This window comes from Gouania willdenowi, chromosome 4 (genome assembly GCF_900634775.1).
Source record: "Gouania willdenowi chromosome 4, fGouWil2.1, whole genome shotgun sequence".
In the NCBI taxonomy this organism is placed as follows: Eukaryota; Metazoa; Chordata; class Actinopteri; order Blenniiformes; family Gobiesocidae; genus Gouania; species Gouania willdenowi.
In genome coordinates, this window is record NC_041047.1 from 9256763 (window position 1) to 9276677 (window position 19915).

Genomic DNA, 19915 nt, shown 5'->3' on the forward strand with positions numbered 1-19915 from the left:
TTAGGCTTCCTAATCGATGAAAATATTACTATTAATATTTTTGGTGTTGGTGTCTGAGCTTTTTTTCTGTCAGTATACCCCAAGAATTCAATTATCTTTAAAAGGAAAATGATTCTTAAGAGAACTTAAGAAGGTAAACTTCATATGAAACAGTTTAATAATTATTAAGTACATATGTGTAAGCCATAGAACCATAACAGTGTTCCATGGTTTCATGTGTAATTAAATTGCAAATGACAGTTTTTATAGAATTTTCATGTCATTTATAATTCACTTGTCACTGTAAATAATGATAACGTGATAATTGTAATTAATTATCAATTACGCAATTACAATTTACCCCGTTTACCATTATTCTTCCAATATAAGCCGACCCCATTAACACACAGTATAGCCTACATAGAAAACCATTTGAATGCTTTGGTAACTTTATCAAAACCAAAGTGCAGACAAAGCACATTATTTACTATAATTGATACCAGATCCCACTCCAGTTAAAGCTGGTACGTTGTGAGAAAAAACCCAATGCAATAAGCCAAAATGTTTAAACCATGGCTACATATATAGTTCACCTCCAACAGCATGAGATAATGGTTTCAGTAAGAAGCTTTGGGCGCCTAAAAAAGTCCTGTATAAATCAAGCGTGGAGCACTTATCTTAGAGGTCGAAAACACATAATGACGTCAAAGGAAGAGTGGAAATAATGAAATAGTCAGAATGGGGATCATGAGTCACGTTGAACCCCCTGCCTGAGAGGAGAAGTTCATCAATCATCTGGTCAGACCCCTCCCACAAATACCAGTTAACAAAAACACATTTAGAACTCAATCGGGTCCAACATACTTTGCATTTTATAACTATCCCCATTCATATCAATAAAGTAATCAGGTTATAAAGTCATTATAGAACCCTTGAATATGTCCCAAGAAACTAGGGCTGGGCGATATGGCCTAAAAATAAAATATCTCACAAAAAAATTGGATTTACGATTATTCCCGTTTCCCCCCCGACATTTTAAAGAAAACAAAATGTACAAATGACAACGATGTCTCAAACCAAATTTTCATTTTATTTTATCAAACAACAAAATTAACCCTTATTTACCTCCTGAAATTAAAGTATCAGCTGTACTTTTGTTAAAAAAATAAAAATAAATAATGTAAAAAAAATAATAGTAATTTGTTGTTGGAAACTAAATTATTAACGTTCACATTAATAGCTGCACCATTTTCAAATACATTAACAAAGAATTTTCTCAATACTTAACCTAAAGAAAAACATAAAATAATGACATTTTTCAAACAATGCCACAACTTACAGGGTACACATATAATAGCATCAACATGCAGTGCACTCCAAAATCCTTCTAGTTCTCTAATTGCTATCTTGTGCACTTTTGAAGAAGCCAAATTGATGAGGGTTCTAGAGCAGAAAGGTGCAGACTCGTACCGTGGAGGTAGATGTGGTGAGGTTCACTCCACTCGCTCCACAGCGGAGGCTCGACCCGCTGGGAGCAGCGAACCTGGACGCTGTAATTCACCTTATGCATCAGGTCCAGAGGGAGGCGGGGCTCTAGTAATGCAGACATCTGTGGGAAACAAAAGGAGAGCGGATCAATGCCAAATAAAATGTAAACAAACACATTTTACAAAATGTGTGTATCTGCAGTGTGCAGGGTGGGGGTCAATTACATTTGAAAACAACAATTACGTTTTCAATTATCCATCTTGAATTACAACTTAACTACCATTACGTTGACCGGCAATTTTTCCAATTAAAATTAAAATTACAATTATTTTCCTCCTGACAGTCAATTACAAATATGTTCTCAATGAATCTCAATAAATGAGCCTTTAATAAATAAACCCATAAAACATATCATTCCTCTTGTGTTAGCTTTCTGTTAGCATATGTTATAGCATATCCAGTCAGTTTTGACTTAAATCTGCTGTTGTAAAATACACTAGAAAATATGAATCTCTTTGTCACCTTGTTAGACTTCCTTATTCATGAAAATATAGGTTTTCATGTTTTTGGTGTGGGCGTCTGACACGTTTTTCTTTCAGTTTACCCCAGTGGATCCCAACCTTTTTCTTTTCGTGACCCCATTTTTATATCACAAATTTCTGGCGACTCCAGAGATTTTTTTTTTTTAAGGATTAGTGCACAAAGTAACAATAACTGCCAGCACAGCTATTTTTTATAATATATTAATATAATATACTGGTATTTGAGAAAGTGAAAGGATAGAATACAATACAGTTGTTTGAGATTGTGCAAAATAGACTAATAAAAAAAAAAAAAAAAAATTTAAAAATAAAACTATTTAGTTTAAATTTAAAAACATTTTATTTCCAGGCAACTCTTTGTCTTTAATCAAATTGAAATGAACAGTTTTTATAGAATTTTAATGCCAATTACAATCACGACGTGAATTATCGGAACTCAATTACAATTCAATTACTATTACAACAGTAACATTTTTTTTTTTGGATTACCATTACATTTGTAATTACGTCATAGTTGTTATTAATTACCAATTATGCAATTCGATTTATCGAATTTGCAAAATAAAAACTATTTTTACTTTGCAAATTCGAGTTTAAGAAAAATAATAATAATTTTTAAATTTTTTTTATTTATTTATTTATTTTTTCCACGACAGTTTTTTTTTGGACTTTTTCGGGTTCCGTCGTTGTGGGTTACCATAGCACAATGTGAGTCAGCCCCCTCTTTGTGTACATTTGTTTACCCTTTGAGTAGGCTATATGTGTTTCATTTGTGATTCACACTATGCTGAGATGTTAAGAGTTTATTATTTTTTTAACTGTAATGTTTAATGTTATAAAATATGTAGTTTTCTGATTTCTTAATCAGAATATTTAGGCTACTGTGAAGTTGCTGTTGCACTTTTGCTTAAACCTGGTTAAAGCTTGTAATAGTTGAATGACAGAGCCTCATTTACATTTTATTTTGGAATTGTTCTATGCGTTTTAACTCTTGAGGACAATCACAGCAATAAAGTTGCACTTTTGACAATACATCTGATGTCATTTTTAAGTGCATTGAAAAAAAAAAATCGAAACTCAAATTTTTCTTAAAGAAATCAAAGATTTTTTTTTTAAAGGCAAAATCGCCCAGCCCTACTTACAATTATAATTAACCCCATCCCTGGCCGTGTGTGTAAAATATTTTACATTGTTGAAAATTTACATTTAAAGAATTTCAGAATAAGTAAAGAAATTGAATTAATCAAAATCAATTAAGTGGTTGATTTTTAAAGTTGTTTTAAAATAGGAGTTTGGCTCCTGTGTAGCATCTAACAGATGAGTTCTTACCTTCCAGTCAGCGTGGGTGCTGTTGAAGGCTTGCCGGACCTCGTATCTAAATGGACCAGAAACATCTGGAGGCTCGTCCCACTGCAGGATCAGCTCACCTTCAATGGTCTGAATGTGTGACAGGTGGACTGGGGGGCTCGGCTTTACTGTGAAATACACATAAAGCATGTACTGAGTGCTTAGCCCTACTATTATCCTCAAATACACACTAAACACATTTTACCCCCACTGACACCAGGGATATTTGCTTCCATGAAATAAGTTTCAGGAAATTGTGTCAGGCACTTTCTCTAGCGCCACCATCAGGCCAAACTTTTAAATTAGAATTAATTTATCTTCAATAGTTTTCATCCAAATCATCTAAAATGTACTGACAACATTAATGACCACTAGAGTATGAACCCTATTGGTCGGAAGTACCCCTGACTGCAGTCCGCAGTTCGGGGTGGAGCTCAACACTGCTCAACATCGGCATGCTATTGGCTTTCAGTCCACAGTTAGGGGCGGAGCTCAATGCGGCATGCTATCGTGCTGTGTGATTCTTATACAGTTCAAAATAATTAACCTCAAAATAAATAAATCATGCCATATAAGTCATTTTATTTGTTACATAATTCTAGAGGCATACAAAATAGATATGGGTTAGGGTTATGGTTAGAGTAAGTCTGAACGCGATTGGTTTATTGAACTTGACGCCCCGAAAGTTGAGCGCCGCCCCGAACTGCAGGCTGCAGTCAGGGGCTTCTCATTGGTGATAATATGACCTTTCCTGAAGCGCCACCATCAGGTCAAACCTTCAGTTAGTGTTGTCGATGTTTCCTTTCATGAACACATTTATTTACTTATATCTATCTCCTTTTTTGTACCATATTTGAGGTTATTCCCTATAATGTGAATAACAAGCTTGGTTTCAAATTGACACCAATGCATGCAATATGTGTTCAGCACATTAAAAATACATCATTGTGATCATTTTAATGCTTAATCAATTGTACGCATCAAATTATATGAAAAGTCATGAAATATGAAGCAAAAAACAACAAAGTCAAGTCAAGTATTTTTTGAATGATAAACACTGGATGAGGTCAAATTGACCCCAAAGATAATAGGAGGGTTAAGACCCACAATTAACACATATCTGTCATGTATGACTTATAATGATTACCAGACTTTGGTTAGATTTACTGACGAGGTGCTTTTAAGGCTCCATTGCTCTGATGATGATGATGATGATGATGATGATGATGATGATAATAGCCTCTGCTCCAATCAAACCTTCCTTCATTCCCAAAAATTACTCTTATAGAATTGCTGCCATTATTATGCTGAGACTCCTAAAATGAACCAAAGAAAAGCAATCACGCATCATGAGATCTGAACCCAGCATAAACCAGTCTGGCTCTTTATAGCTGATGGAAAATCTACACATTATTCATAGATCAGCCCACTATTGGCTGATTTTGCATGTTTCAAATGAATCTGGATAAGGGGACGGATCTGGATAAGCATAATGCTTTTTTCCGTCGCCCTTTCCGGCATGAAAAAGGACAACCATGTCGGAAATGAACTGAATAAATAAAAAATAAATAAATATCTCTCATAATCCAATTTATAAGATGACACAATAAAGGTATTAATCACCAACATAGTCCTAATAGTTCAAAATGTTCACCCAGGTTTATGCCCACATGATTTTATTATTTATTATGCAAGTCCAAAAATTTCAAACATAAAACGAAAAGTCAGCTATTTCAGCCCATTTTAGCCCTGCTTTTATATTGTGGAATTTTAAACTTTCCTTTATTTTGAATAAAAACATCCAAATATAATTACACTTCAACCACAAACAGCAAAGCTCTGTCTCCAATTCTACAACTCAAGATAGGCTGTCAAACATATTTCTATATCATTTTTGAAAAGCCAGTGGGAAAGAATGAAAAACGTAAAAAACAATACCTAAGAGGTAAATTATGTCAACAAAGTACAAACTCAATAAAACTACAGGGACAAATACTTTAGATATTTTATTAGCACTAACTCTCTGTTTCCATGGTAACCTCTACAAATGTTACCACAGTGCACACAGACATAAATAAATGCATCATTTTAGGCTCTTTCCACCACTGGATGCACTCATTACATGTGGATTAATGGCTGAATACTGATTTAGCTGAATACTTCAAAATAAGAGAACAAAATATTAAAAGCAGACTTTTTCTTGACCCTGCTGCTTTCAGCATGAATCCAATTGTTATTGACAAACCTCTTCACCGTCTGTCTTTAGGGTTCTGTGCTACATGGACAAAGGCCGTGTTGGAAAAGTCATACTAACGTATTACTAAGTCTGATGTCAAAATGAGTACATAGTGCGTTCACATTAGATAGTATGGAAAAGATTGAGTATGCGAGAAGATCGGGACATTTCTTAAGTATGCACGGTTGGCACACGAGTCATACTCAACCGCCCCATGATGCATTGCAAGCGGAACGTAAAATCGTCCTGGGAGCGGCTTCAAGCTAAAAGTTAAACATCCCCTTTTTCAAAGAAAAGGCATCTCTTCTAGTCTTCCATTAATTTTTTACCCCTTTTGTAAATAGACATGTGTTTCTGTGAGTTTTATAGATTAAATGAGCACATGTTGAGATTCTACTTGGTCACTTTCTCGCTTAAAAGGTTTTCATAACTTTCAAAGGTTTTTGTAAAATATGACAATTGTTAAATTTTACAAATGTTACATGTTTCACGATAAGTTAAAAGTTGTTGTTGGTAGCTACTAAAATAGGAGAATGATCATTTTTATAAAATGTAGTGAAAATTAAAAAATTGCATACATTTGGAGAAATACAGTATTTTGCGTTTAAACATTTCCTACCTTTTTAAGTTACTGCTAGCCTTCCCTATTATCTTAGCCTCTAATTAAAGTAAAACCATGAACATTTGCGATTTAAGAAGTGCTTTTCTAACAGCCCTTTGGACTGCACAGTACCTACTGTATGAAGTAGCTCAGTTTCAGAAAGGTTGGTCAACCCTGAAATAGTACGTTAATATGCGGTTACTTCTGTATATCACAAAACACTAAACGCACTAAAACAAGACGAGGACTCACCAGGTTTTGCAGGAATCCTGAGCTGAACTGATGGCGCTGCAGCATCAGAGAGGCTGACGGTTACCACGGTGACAAAACTTCTGTTGGTGCCGATGGTGAAAGAGCACATGAAGGAATCCTGTGCTTCACAAACTACGGGATTATAATCCACCTCCGAGTCTGCTTCCTGCGACCTGGAATTAAAACATGATCAATATTATTGATGAAAAGGTCATTAAAAGTAAAAAAATAAATCAATGCTGAGTAAGCACCAGGGTAGGGGTCAATTACATTTTTTTAGTTACAATTACGTTTTCAATTACGCATGTTCAAATACAATTCTGTTTTGATTACAGTGACTGGCATTTTTCTCAATTATAATTAAATTCTGATTATTTTTTTATCCCCTGAAACTCAATTACAATTACATTCTCAATTACTAAAGTTCAATCACATGTCTGGGATAAATTACCCCATAAAACTTAACCTTCCTCTTGTGTTAGCTTTCCGTTAGCATCTCTTATGATAACAGGTCCTAAATCAGCTGTAAAATACACTAAAAACAAATATATATCATCTCATTTTTTCCTATCTATTGGTTACCTTGTTAGGCTTCTTAATAAATGAAAATATAGGTTTTGATATATATAAATATAGGTGTCTGAGCCTTTTTTGTGTTCGTATAGCTCTAGATTATTATTTTTTCAAATGGTAAAATGTGGGAAAGCTTGATATGAAACATAGCTTAGCTTTCTGTTAGCATCTCTTATGATAACGGGTCAGTTTTGACCCGTGTTTAAAAATTTTTTTAAATAAAATAAAACAGTAAAAATCATCTTAATAGAATTAAATTATAATTAATAGATTTTATAGAATTTTCATGCCAATTACAAAGTAAATGATCGAATCTCATTTATGATTACAACAGCAACAAAATTAGCATTATAATCACCCCATAATAGTTAATAATTATCAAACATGCAATTATAATTATAATTGACCCAAACCCTGGCAGACACCCATGCAGGCCAGAAAGGTTTACTACTCCACACAAGCCCACATGAGACTCACACAAAAATACTTTTACTTACAACAACCTGTGGAGTTGAACCACCATCAGACCTGCATCCAACCTGCTGGACGAGTGACCATGAGACCTCTGAAGATCACATGTGAAGTTTACCCAGCCCTCATCAACTCTGCACAGGATGTCCATGCATGTGCCTGACAAGAAATCAAACTTGTTAGTGGACTGTGTTGTTTCAATAAAAGCTTCTGAGAAAACATCAGCTTTGGCTTGTTATTCTCCGAAATTAGCTGTCAGACCTGGCAACCAGCTGATTTGTTTTCAAGCATCAAATAATACAAATAATTACAAGCTTATAGGTCTTTTCTTTACATAAAATAATTATATCACAAGAGAAAAACAAATTAAAATCTTGTAAAATGACATTCACATGTAAGTTTTGTCTTGGTTTGTCTTTTCTAACACTCCTTTTTCTCCTGTTCATGAGCATCAGATCCTGCAGCCAAATTGACCTGTTTAATAGTAACCTTGTTATCCAATTTTATTGTTCAGATCCCAATAATGATTCTGATTATTTCACCACAGGAGTTGTTGATGTTTTGGATGAGATTTTACGGCACATCAATCATAAAAGAAATGATTTTGTTTCAAATTGCGAACCTTTGAAAAACAAATATATGTAGACAATTGATTTTTGTAGTAGTAGTTTGTTTTTTAATCAAACTTTCAAACAATTTCAGGCATTGTCTTAGCAGAAAACTAACTTACTGTCTGCAAGAGGAATTGTTACACATAATTTAATAAGTACAATCATTTATTTCTACTTTTACTTTGACATCCACAGACATCTAAGCAGATGTTTAAATAAGTTTAATTCTATTTTTGCACAGAAAAATATGTGTTTTATGACATTTCATCCCAAAAACTGTAGAATCCAACTACCATACATATTGAAATATCATTATCGTGTTTTTGTTTATTTCTCTACTGAACTATAACTGCAGTGAGTTTAGTCATTTCCACTAAAGTCTCAAGGCCTGAACAAACATTTCATATAATATATATATATATATATATATATATATATATATATATATATATATATATATATATTATATGAAATGTTGATATTTGAAATGTATATATTTAGAATTGTTGATAATCTATTCAGAAATGTAAAGCTGATAAAGACAACAAACCTTTCTCTGATAGGCCTCATAGATCCATAAATCAAAGATCCTGCTTGAAAATAAAGACGTTAAAGCTTGAAATTCTACTGTAAACGATCTTATTGACATTGTAGGAAAAGTTTTGTGCACTGCATTGTGGGACGTGGAGTCTTGTAGAGTAGACTGATGCATGGAAGTGTTTTTACTTCATTCTTACTGTGATTTCTAGTGTTAATTCAGTGTGTGAGAACACACTGTTGGGAAGTCACTTTGGCAGAATTTATTTGGGCAAACACAAGAACACACGGTAAGAATAAAGTAAAAACACTACGCATCTGTCTACAAGACTCCACATCCCACAATGCAACGCGTGAAACTTTTCCAACAACATCAAAAAGCTGAGTGTTTACAATGGAAATTAAAACAAACTTGTGAGCTGCAATTTAAACCTTTTACATATATTTTTTTTAGCTTGATCTATGAGGCATATGTCTTTATATGATGAATACAATTATTGTCCATGAGAGCTTTATATATTTCTTTAGAGCAAAAGTAAAATCTATGATTATTAGTGTTACAAACACACTTACAGTATGTGTCAGTGTGAATCAGTAGTGGGAACACTGATTGATGGAAAACCACATAAAGCAAACACACAGGTCTTGGCTGTTCAATTACCATTGCTCCCAACATAAATCAGGGAGGTCCTCTGCATCCCAGTGCCTCACTGATCAATATGAACAAACAAATACTCTGTAGCTCCCCCATTTCATAATAATACTTCAATACAAACACAACTGAGAATACTGACTGAGTTGATTTTCTTTCTGTTCTAATAGGGGCCCAATTTCTCACCTTGCAACAACTAATCAAAGGAAGCTTGTCTAAAAGTGAGTGTGAAAGAAAACAAGGAGGGTTTCTCATGAGCCAAATTGAATCACAGTGAAGTATTTGTGTTGTCCCCCCACCTTTAATGTGGAATGGCAGTCAGGCGGACAGCCTTAGGGTGTAATCGGCCTTCAGTCTGATCTTTAAGGGGGATCTATGTCAGTAATGACACCTGTGGCTTCTTAACATGAACCTTTCTTCTGCTCTAGCTTCTGCTTCTCTTTCACTGCATAGGCACCATTTAAAAAGATAGCGGAGACAAACTAAGGTGCAAAACCACTGCAATGGAATTAAAAACTAATTGTTACAAATCTGTGATAAAGTTGAACGATATTCAGGCGCTGCAGTCTGCAACATATCAAACTATAAAGAACATGCACAGTAGGAATGTATACCATGTCATAAAAGATAAACATGTGCATAGCAGCTTGTAATGTAGGAGTTAAATATAATAACTAGCAAAATTAGTGGGGATGCAAAAAAGAATTGCCAACTTCTTTGGCTGTATGTGTTTATTGTCAATGAGTACAAAGTTTGTACACATTACCTAAACAGTAGATATGTGTAGGAAGTATTCACAGAGAATGAACAGCATTATGTTCACACATTGAGCATTTAACAGTCATTTATTTAGAGTGAAATTTAAATACACTGTACAGGGCAAGATTTGAACCAATCATCCACTGATGATTACGCTAAGGAAGGTAAAGGCAGTTTCTATATACACTGATCTAAAGCTACCCATATACTGTAAGTTCATGGGTTAAAGTCCTACTTGTGGAAGCAAAATAACAGGTGAATGCTAAGTATTCCCATATATGATTATAAGACAGAGAAAGGTTGAAGCAACATTTTAAGCTATTACAAATTGTTGCTGTAGCTGCAGCAGTTTTTCCTCAAAGTTCATGAGCAGCAGCTGTCACACTCTAGCAAGCAGACCTAATCAAGCACTCTAACTTCTCAAGGCTTGCAAAAGCAGCCTAATTGGAATAAAAACGTTACATGACATTAAAAGTAAGAGAGTTAGCATTTTATGAATTAGATATCCACATTGTGAATAAGCAGCAAAACATTTTGATCTTTGAATGGCGGAAATCGGTTAAGATTTGCACACCATGAAAAACAGGGTTACTTTAATAATTAATATGAATTGTGTCCCTCCACAAAGTAAGATCAGAAAGTGGACAACATTTTGATGCTAAAATTGAGTCTCTGAGTTTAAAATTGACAGAGATATAGCAGTTTACAATAAAAGCATATAACCTATAATTACATTAAAAGCAAAACAGTTATTCTACAACATTTTGACATTTGAATGGTGTAGATTGGTTAAGAATCGACTAATAGCAGGTCAAAATATGGTCGGAAGAATAAGAGACTTTGCGTCGCATTCCCACAATAATAATAATATTTATAGGGTGGTGACAAAAGTGTAATCTGCATCAAAACTAATAATTTAAAATCAGATACCCATCATAGATGATATAAAGAATGCAAAATCAAGTCAACATGAAAGACGCCGATGCTTATGTTTCAAAATAAAGACATTGTTTGGAAGATGTACTTTACGCTGACGAATAACACAGAGTCTTATTGACTTGGCTAGAACTGGACGTGTCAATATTTTCTTGAACACTGCGAAAAATATTAAAGCTTACCTCCAGCATCCTCACTGGGATGGTTTTCATTGGCCGAGCCTCTGAGGAGGCAGCGGAGACGACGTGTGAGGTTTGACTCTGATAGTTTCTTTGTGTCCTTTTCCTTCCCACCATGAGATGCTAACAGTGAGTCACAGCAGAGCTCATCTTGCCAGGGAAGATCCAACGCCTCAGAGTAAAGAGATCCTTTGTTTTCAGGCTCCAAACACCGAGAACCTGCTCAGAGAGAGAGAAACACACCTTCATCAGTTGGACAAATGGGAAAAAAGCAGATGGAAGTTAGGAGGAAATTATACAGGGAAGAGAATAAAAATATGGTTGGTAACACTTTACTGGAAGTTTTATACAAAATGCTGACATTACGCTGTCATTATAATGAATAAGGTGTCATGAAGGCTGTCATAAAGTGTCGTTCGCAATATTATGACATTTGGAGCTACGTTGGCATTAGGAATTAGCGGTTAGGGTAACGAAGGGTTACAGGGTTACAGTAGCAGCTGGCCAATAGAGGCCGCTAGGGCACCGCCCTACCACTCACCGCATTAGTTTGAGCAAGACATTAAAAAAAAATGAATAATGAATTAAAAATAGTACGAAACAAATGTATTTCTGTATTTAGATAATCAGAAAAAACATATACATGATGATGAGTAAAGTTGTTTCGTTCGTCTGTGTTGTCTGATTGGTGACGTGTGTCCAAAATCTAAATAGCGCAATAAAAATGGAAATGAAAACCCATGAATATTAAAAAAAAACACTCAAATATCACTGAAACGTTTTTACGCTTTCATGAGGAGGAATTTCACACATTTTGATAAAAGCGCTATGGAAACACTTTTTCTGCAAATACACGTCACAAAACGTGACGTACATGGTCACATGACGTGAGGGACCTGGTCGCATGACCACTTCTCTCTGAGAGAACATGGCGCGGTACGTGTGGACAGAAAAGGAGACCGGGACATTTCTTTGCATTATACTTAAAAATGATTGTATACAGTAAATGTAATATAGAGTGTTGAAAGGAGGTTTGGAACGTCCATATTCCTGCAGTGAAGTCTCGTGGGATGAGATTTGAGGGGACTTAGGAGACGCCAGCCCAAAACAACATTAGATGGAAACACGTTCAAAGCACAATTATACTTTGTCGACATTTAGAAACATCGCTTTTCTTTTGCTAAAACCTGTGATGGAAACACAGCTACAGTCGTCTGTCATAAAGTGTGGCTGATTGACAGGTGAGGCCGTGGGAGTTAGAGATGATAGAAAGAGAAGCAAAATGGAGAAATAGAAATTAAATAATTCAGTGACGTCACTGACATTAATACCTTTCGAGAGGAGAACATATGAGGAGATGCTGCAGGTGAAATGAAATGAATATGTCCATATTTTGGAAACTAGGTCTTAAATTAAATTTCTAAAAGTATAATAACCCTGACACACACACACTCACTCCATTGTACTACATTTGTTCTTGCTTGTTTATGGGTTCTGTGGCAATACATTTGGTTAGTTTGAAAGCAATTCTGTGACTGCAATTTTCCTTGCTTATTTATTCCAAGCTGGACAAACTCTGTTGTTGTAAGTATATTTTGGAGTTGTAGCCCCCACTGGAGAAAAATGCACCAGCCGGCACTGGTTAGGGCTAGGGTAATGAACGACACTTAATGTCAACCTTTATGTATAAAACTTCAAGTAAAGTGTTACCGTAGGGTTTTCTCTTTTTTTAACAAAGGTGTTTTCCACGTGAAAAGCACAGATAATTAAATGTGAACTGGAAGCACCTCAGAGGTCATACTCACCACGATGCATGAGGAAAACACACATCAGGAATGTTAACAGTGCAGAGCGGGCCCTGAGGAGGGACAAAGAGGGGAACATCAATGGATTTGAGGGGACAACAAAGCCATTGTCAATAAAAGACTCCTGAACTCATTAGAGGTTAAAAAATAGGAAGAAAACACACTAGAGAATAAGAAAGACAAGATTGATCAGGTTTTTCAAGTAGTGACAGCGTCAATGAATTCACATTTGACATTTCAGCGTGAGACGTTTCAGTAGCACAAGTTGGAACATGAGCTTCCAAGTTGTCAAGTTTAAAAAAAAAAAAAACAACTCTAAAAGAAGCTGATCTAAAAGAGTGCTGACTCAGCTATCTGTAAATGCTAGTTGAGTAATATGTGATACAGTGTGTAATATGTTTCATCACCTTAGAAAGTTACACACAGTTACATTACTTACATTATCATGGAAACAAAAGCACACCTCAGTGAGATTGTTGCTGTCACACATCGGTGAATAAAACATTTATAGTTTAAAAAAAAAAATAAAAATAAAAAATAAGTAAGTTGCTGTTTTTTTCCCACACAATTTGCCTGAGACATATTGACAAAAATCTGACATTTTATTTATAATAAATTGGCTCAAACTCTAGAAATTCATCTCTTTAGTGACCTTAAAACAATACTACTAGACAGAATAAGACATAAACAGACATAATAAAATAAAATTAAAATACATTTTCAGCTTCAGTGACTTCTCTACATACTGTGTGTAACAGAAGCACAAAGTTCCTGGTGCACTTCTCAAGCAAGCCATTTTAGCGTTTAATCAGTGGGGCTTACTAGGTGCAATTTTAGTTTTTATTAGTAGAAATTACATTTTGAAATGTCAAAATCTGTAGCTAAATTTTAACAGTAGTCAATGGGAAATTTTGACTCGTTGTAATTAAGTTTTGGATATCTAAAAAGAGTGAGAATAGAATTTATCAATAAATAATTAGGCTTGAGCTCTTCTTCTTCTTCTTCTTCTTCTTCTTCTTCTTCTTCTTCTTCTTCTTCTTCTTCTTTAGTTGGATTTTTGAGGACTTTCCAGGGGGTCAAATTTTGTGAAATTTGACAGGACGGTACAGTTTGGTGAAAAATTTTACTTGTAGGTTACTGCTCCCTGGTGGAGACAGAAAAGCACTTTTCAAACTTATTTAAATCTTAATAACGACTTGCCATACTTCACATTCATTTGCGTAATTATCCTTTCAACACTTACAAGCCGACAAGTCGGAGCCTGCGTATATCTCCCAGAATGACGTGGATGTAGCAGCGCAGCTATAAATACAAACTGAACTCCGACACACAAACCTGATCCTTTTAGATTGACTTCAAATTACTTGAAGCAAAAACTATCTTTGAATGATGTAACCTTTTGTATCGCATCTGCATCATTATTTGAATGCAACGCTAAAAAAGACTCACCATTCAGTTTGTGTCAAAGCATTTTCCGAAGAAAAATTCTGCAAATTAATGTTTTTATATTTTCGTCGTGCATGATGATCACTTTTTGTTGTAGTATAAACCTGCACATGCCACCTTGTAGGCACATATTACTCACTGTATTATATGTGGTACTTACATTATGTTCACTGCGTAGACATGATCCAACTCAAGCTGTGATGATCCTCACTGGGAAAAGAGAACAGAGAATCAAAATGTCTGCAACTCTTTTAAAGTGTGGGATCAAAGGTGATAAAATAAGGAAATATCCCAGGTTGAATATTTATTCATAGAATGAGAATCTGGTTCTCTTAGTGTAAATGCTATTGTATCATCTCATCCCTGTTTCTTTCTGCCCATTCAATTCTCATACAGTACTACTTTATCTGCTCTAATTGACATTTTCCACAGACTGAGTTCATCACCTCCTCAAAGAAAAAAAAACAGAAAAACCTGTGTTTATTTGATAGAAAAACACACGTTAACATGTGCATGAGTGAAAACAACAACCCGTGCAAAGAGCAGGAACAGTGTGTGGGTGTCCGACTGAAAATAACTAAACAGCAAGAGCAGATGAAACCAAAAACAACCTCCATAAATTAATCCTGTGATGTGAAACAGGCAAGCAGCATTAATATTAATGAGTATAATCTTCTGGTGTAGTCATAGGCTTCTGCTCCTATTGGGGAAACACGCCTGTAATCACCTTTGGTTAGGGATATAAAGATTAATTGTGAGGCAGTTAAAAATCGATTCAAAGGTGTCACGATTCACATCAACACTCTGAAATTGAATTGCAGTACTTTTTTTTGGTTTTTTTCAATTTTGTTCAATTTTTTTTTTTTTTACAGCAAAGGGCGCTATCTATTTAGAATTTGAAATTCAGTTCTCACCACCGTGTTTTAAATCAGAAGTGTGGAAGCATTTTTGGCATCCCCAAGTCAAAATGAAAGAAGTGAGAAAGAAAGAACATGTGAAATCCAAGGTAAGAGAAACACAGAGAGGAAAAGGAGAAACAAGAGAGAGAGAATGAAAGCCATAGTTTGTTTATTTATATTATTTCTTTTATATGGGATTTGTTTTAATGTCCAATTGTTAAAGCAAAAAATACATTTTCAGTTGCACACTTAAAAAGAAAAGGAACTATTATGCAGTTTTGCATTGTTTAGTGTAGAGTCAGAATTAAAATGAATAGGCTTGTTCTTCATTTGTATTATTTATTTATTTATTTATTTATTTATTTATTTCAGGATTTATTTTGAATTAAATTGCATTGTTTTGCATAGTTTATCAAGGGATTCTTTTGACAACAAAAGATAAAAGAAAATAGTACAGTATTTTTATTTTCAAGGAAAAAAAATAAATATTTTTCAGTCATCATTTGTCTACAGTCTCATTTTGTGAAATAAATTGTGAAAGAAGCGTATCGTGAACCCAGTATCGTGAATCGTATCTGATGTTGAGTGAATCATTACATGATAGATCAGTCATTGGCCAGTTTAGGTCGCGTGACTAAGACCAAAACTTACCCTAAACCTAACCCTAAAAATTGTTGGGATATTGGGTTATAACCTAACCCTAACCCTAACCCTAAACCTAAACCTAATCCTAACCTTAAAACGCAAAGAATAGACTTTCTACATTTTAATAGCAAGCGGAATATACATTCGTCCAGCAGACACACACAGTGCGCGTGCACACATTGCGACACTTCACCATAACAAATGAACACGTGAAACCAATGCGCTGCCTGCATGGCTGTGTGTGTGTGTGTGTGTGTGTGTGTGTGTGTGTGTGTGTGTGTGTGTGTGTGTGTGTGTGTGTGTGTGTGTCCATATGAACCCGGAGCTTTCACTGCATGGAAACTCCCAACATCATTTTTCATTTTTCATTTAAATCCGAAAAGAAAACAATATCACAGTACAATGTGAATGATGTTAAAATGTTGTCATCATCCAGGGATTTGATGTCTAATCTGAAGAAACCTCTACAGGTAAAATGAGCCAAAACACACAGAAATACAGTAAGATAAAGTTAAGCTTTGTTAGTTTGTTAACGTGTCAGTACTTCCACTTACTACTTTAACAGCACAATGTAATTAGTATCAGGGGGATTGGACTGTAGGTGCTGAAGTTAGTTCACCAAAAATATAATCACTCAGTTTATATCGTAACATCTGTACGGACGTTGTCAAGGAACTGGGCGTGTCATTATTATCTGGTCTCTGTCGACCATGACAACACCAAATAAAACTCTGTAACATCTGAGCTCCGACAAACCCTCAACACACATACAGTACAGTACCTCCGCCCCTATATCCCCTCTGCACCCACATGTTGCCTTCACTCACTGCCAAAACTGTAGAAATTGGGAACATCGACAACAAACACATCCAACAAGCAGCAGAGCTGTTACATTATACACGTATTATGGTAACAGCTAACTAAGATCATAGTGTGCACTAACATAGCAGCTGTCAATGTGTTTGCTGTGTCTTACATTTTTGCTAATAGTCTGTATTATTTAATCTGCACTGTGTTGTAAGTTAGAGGGTCAGAAAATGGATGGGAGGATGTGTTGTAAGTTATAAACATCCAGACTTTAAAAAGCTCTTCTCAGGGAGGTTTAAAAACAAATCATGTTTTAGTGAAATATAAGTATTTCTGGCAGAATGCTGTATTTGTTAGTAAGGGAAATCATTTTCAGCAAAGTATTTGGCACACATTGAATTAAAGTCAGCACCTGTACATTACATGACACATGAAAGACAGGCTGACAACAGTGTAGGGAAATGGCTTTGGAGCATCTACTTCAGGTGGCACTGTTATCTAATAGAAATGACAACTGTGAGTAACTATAAATATAGAACTTGTTCAAACCTGACATACCACTTTTAGGTGGTGCTTTTTTGTTTTACATTTATTACAAAACTGTAACAAAAACATTTTTTAAATAAAATACAAATGTACAAATTATTGTATGATCTGTGGTCTAGGCACTGACCTAGACCACAGATCATTCAACTGAATTCAACTGAATTGTTCATAATTAATGGGTAAATTAATTGATCATCTTTCAACACTTTATTTATTTAAACTACTGTGGGTTCTCCCAGTCTGTGTTAAACTAAAACATTTCCTTTAATGCATGTGACTGTGTCTTTAATTGCATGTTTGTGTTGAAGTAATCCAAAAGTAATCAGTTACATTACTTTATTACAGTAATCCTTGAGTAAGTTACCGATTCCATTTTCTAACAGATAACTTGTAATTGTACAAGTAAAAAGTAACCCTCCCAATCCTGTACATATATATATATATACATACATACATACATACATACATACACATAATATACATACATACATATACATACATACATACATACATACATACACATAATATACATACATACATATACATACATACATACATAGATATCTATATACATACATATCTACATACATGTATATTTAGAGATATAAGACGTAACTTGCAAATTGGTTAATCAATCCATCTATATGTAATTCCAATAGTAGAGATGGTTAGAATAAATAAATCAATTCCTCGTGAGAAACTTTTAATACATAGATAGATAGATAGATAGATAGATAGATAGATAGATAGATAGATAGATAGATAGATAGATAGATACTGTAGATAGAAAAATGACACAAAAATGACAATTAACTTCATCTTTAAAGCCTGTTAATGAAAAAAGTGATAGAATTATACAGTAATCTGATAATTGGGCGACAGATTAAAAACAGAAAACGGGTTTTCAGAGTAGACATAAAGTTATGATGAATCGCGAGCCAAGTAAACAAAACACACCGTTATTTATTACCTTTCTGCATTAAAGGCGGTTTCTTACGTTGCTGTTGCGTGACTTTAAATCACGTGTTTTATTCTGCAGGTTTTCTTAGATTCCGGTAAAGTTGAGCGGTCCGCAGCCTTCCCTCCGTGCTTTGCTGTGTGTGCTGTGCTTTTACCGGCTCAGTGTGACAGAGCAGCGGTCACTGACTGAGAACAGAGACGCACTGAGAACCAGAGACGCTCCTCACGCACAACGGGACTCCGCCCGCCAAGATGCGTTCAAGGACCCTACGTAAAACCCAACATAATTTGATACCCATTTCCAGCTTGTCTTGGGCTATATTTTTTTGTTACTAATTATTTGTCAAAGATTCTCTGCATAATGTGCTATTATATTGTACTTTTTAAATCATCTTAAAAGGAGTAAAAACTACAGGTGGCCCAAAAGTATGTGGTGCCAAATGTAAAAAGTTGGTCAGTGTTTCATAGCCGACATATTTTAAGCATTTATCTCACTTTCCTTTATTTAGCTATTTTTTTTTTTAATTTGAGACAGAAATTCATTTAAACAGCATGTTCTATATCATTGTTAAAAATGTGTACACATGAAAAATAAATCCAAACATTGAATCTAAATGTAAATGTTAAATGTAAATCTAAATGTAAAATCTAAATGTAAATGTCAAATGTTAATCAAAATTTTAAATCTAAATGTAAATCTACATTTTAAATTTAAATCCAAATGTTAAATCCAAATGTTAAATTTAAATGATAAATCGGAGCGTAAAGCTAAACATTTAAATTTAGATTTAACATTTAGATTTACAATTTGTCGACTATGAAACAGTGACTAAGTTTTTACATTCCGCATTCCATAGAAAAGAGGACATAAAGCGTCATTTGATGATGTCAAACAGAGCATCCTGTATATTTGTCATGCTTTAAAAGATGAGATGCAATATTTAGATGCTTTATCGAAAAATTGGAACAAAGAGCGCTAAATATGTCACAGTGTGATAACAGCCTGAAATATATGGACAGTGAATGGGTGGTTTATATCAATGGACCCTGTTTACTCTAGCCACCTTTTTAAAATGAGATTATATTACATTTTACCCAAACTCTAAAAATCAAATAATTTTTTTAATTGTTTTTTGTATTAAAAAAAAAGTTTTATTAACACCAACATCCAGTCATTAAATTGAGTGGAAAATAAACCCGTTTTTTTTTTTTTTTTTTTTTTTTTTTTAAATAAACTTCAAGTTTAGTAGTGTTAATTATCATAATCAGCATCTCTTCTGTTGTCTTAAATCCAATATTTTGAATTCATTCATTTTTCAATTTGTTATTGCTCAACCCCAATGTCTGCTTTGAGTTTAAACACTCATAGGTGCCACACACTGTAGTGAGTCACTGACTATTGTCCTTCAGTGGCTCTATGTGAGTAATCAGACTCTAATGTTGGTGGCTGTGGGTGCTGAAGACAAACATGATCCAATAAGCAAAAAGACTAGCTCAACTCTTTTGCATTTTATTAGATTTTAAATCCCACGCGTTTCTGACATTTGCTGGTGTCATAATAAATAATGTGAAATGTTTAGGCTTTAATTTGAAATAGCAATGCAGCCAATGAGAACCAAAGAGTAGCATCCGCAGTCATTATCA

At 34.5% G+C, this 19915-nt stretch overlaps 1 protein-coding gene across 5 annotated transcripts in view; it reads right to left on the reverse strand.

The window, feature by feature from the left end:
- lepr (leptin receptor) overlaps positions 1-19915 on the reverse strand; it is a 57227-nt gene that overhangs the window by 25954 nt on the left and 11358 nt on the right. For 2 of the 5 annotated variants that reach the window (XM_028444558.1, XM_028444557.1), the window contains exons 4-10: positions 14575-14624; positions 12969-13021; positions 11167-11382; positions 7516-7648; positions 6446-6618; positions 3339-3484; positions 1450-1588 (exon numbers count right to left, since the gene is read on the reverse strand). In XM_028444558.1, the coding sequence (XP_028300359.1) occupies positions 1450-1588; positions 3339-3484; positions 6446-6618; positions 7516-7648; positions 11167-11382; positions 12969-13021; positions 14575-14576 (862 nt within the window). In that variant the 5' untranslated portion in view covers positions 14577-14624. Of the gene's footprint in view, positions 1-1449; positions 1589-3338; positions 3485-6445; positions 6619-7515; positions 7649-11166; positions 11383-12968; positions 13022-14574; positions 14625-18281; positions 18505-19915 lie in introns of those variants that run through there. The other 3 variants (XM_028444555.1, XM_028444559.1, XM_028444560.1) reach the window with 3 other exon arrangements.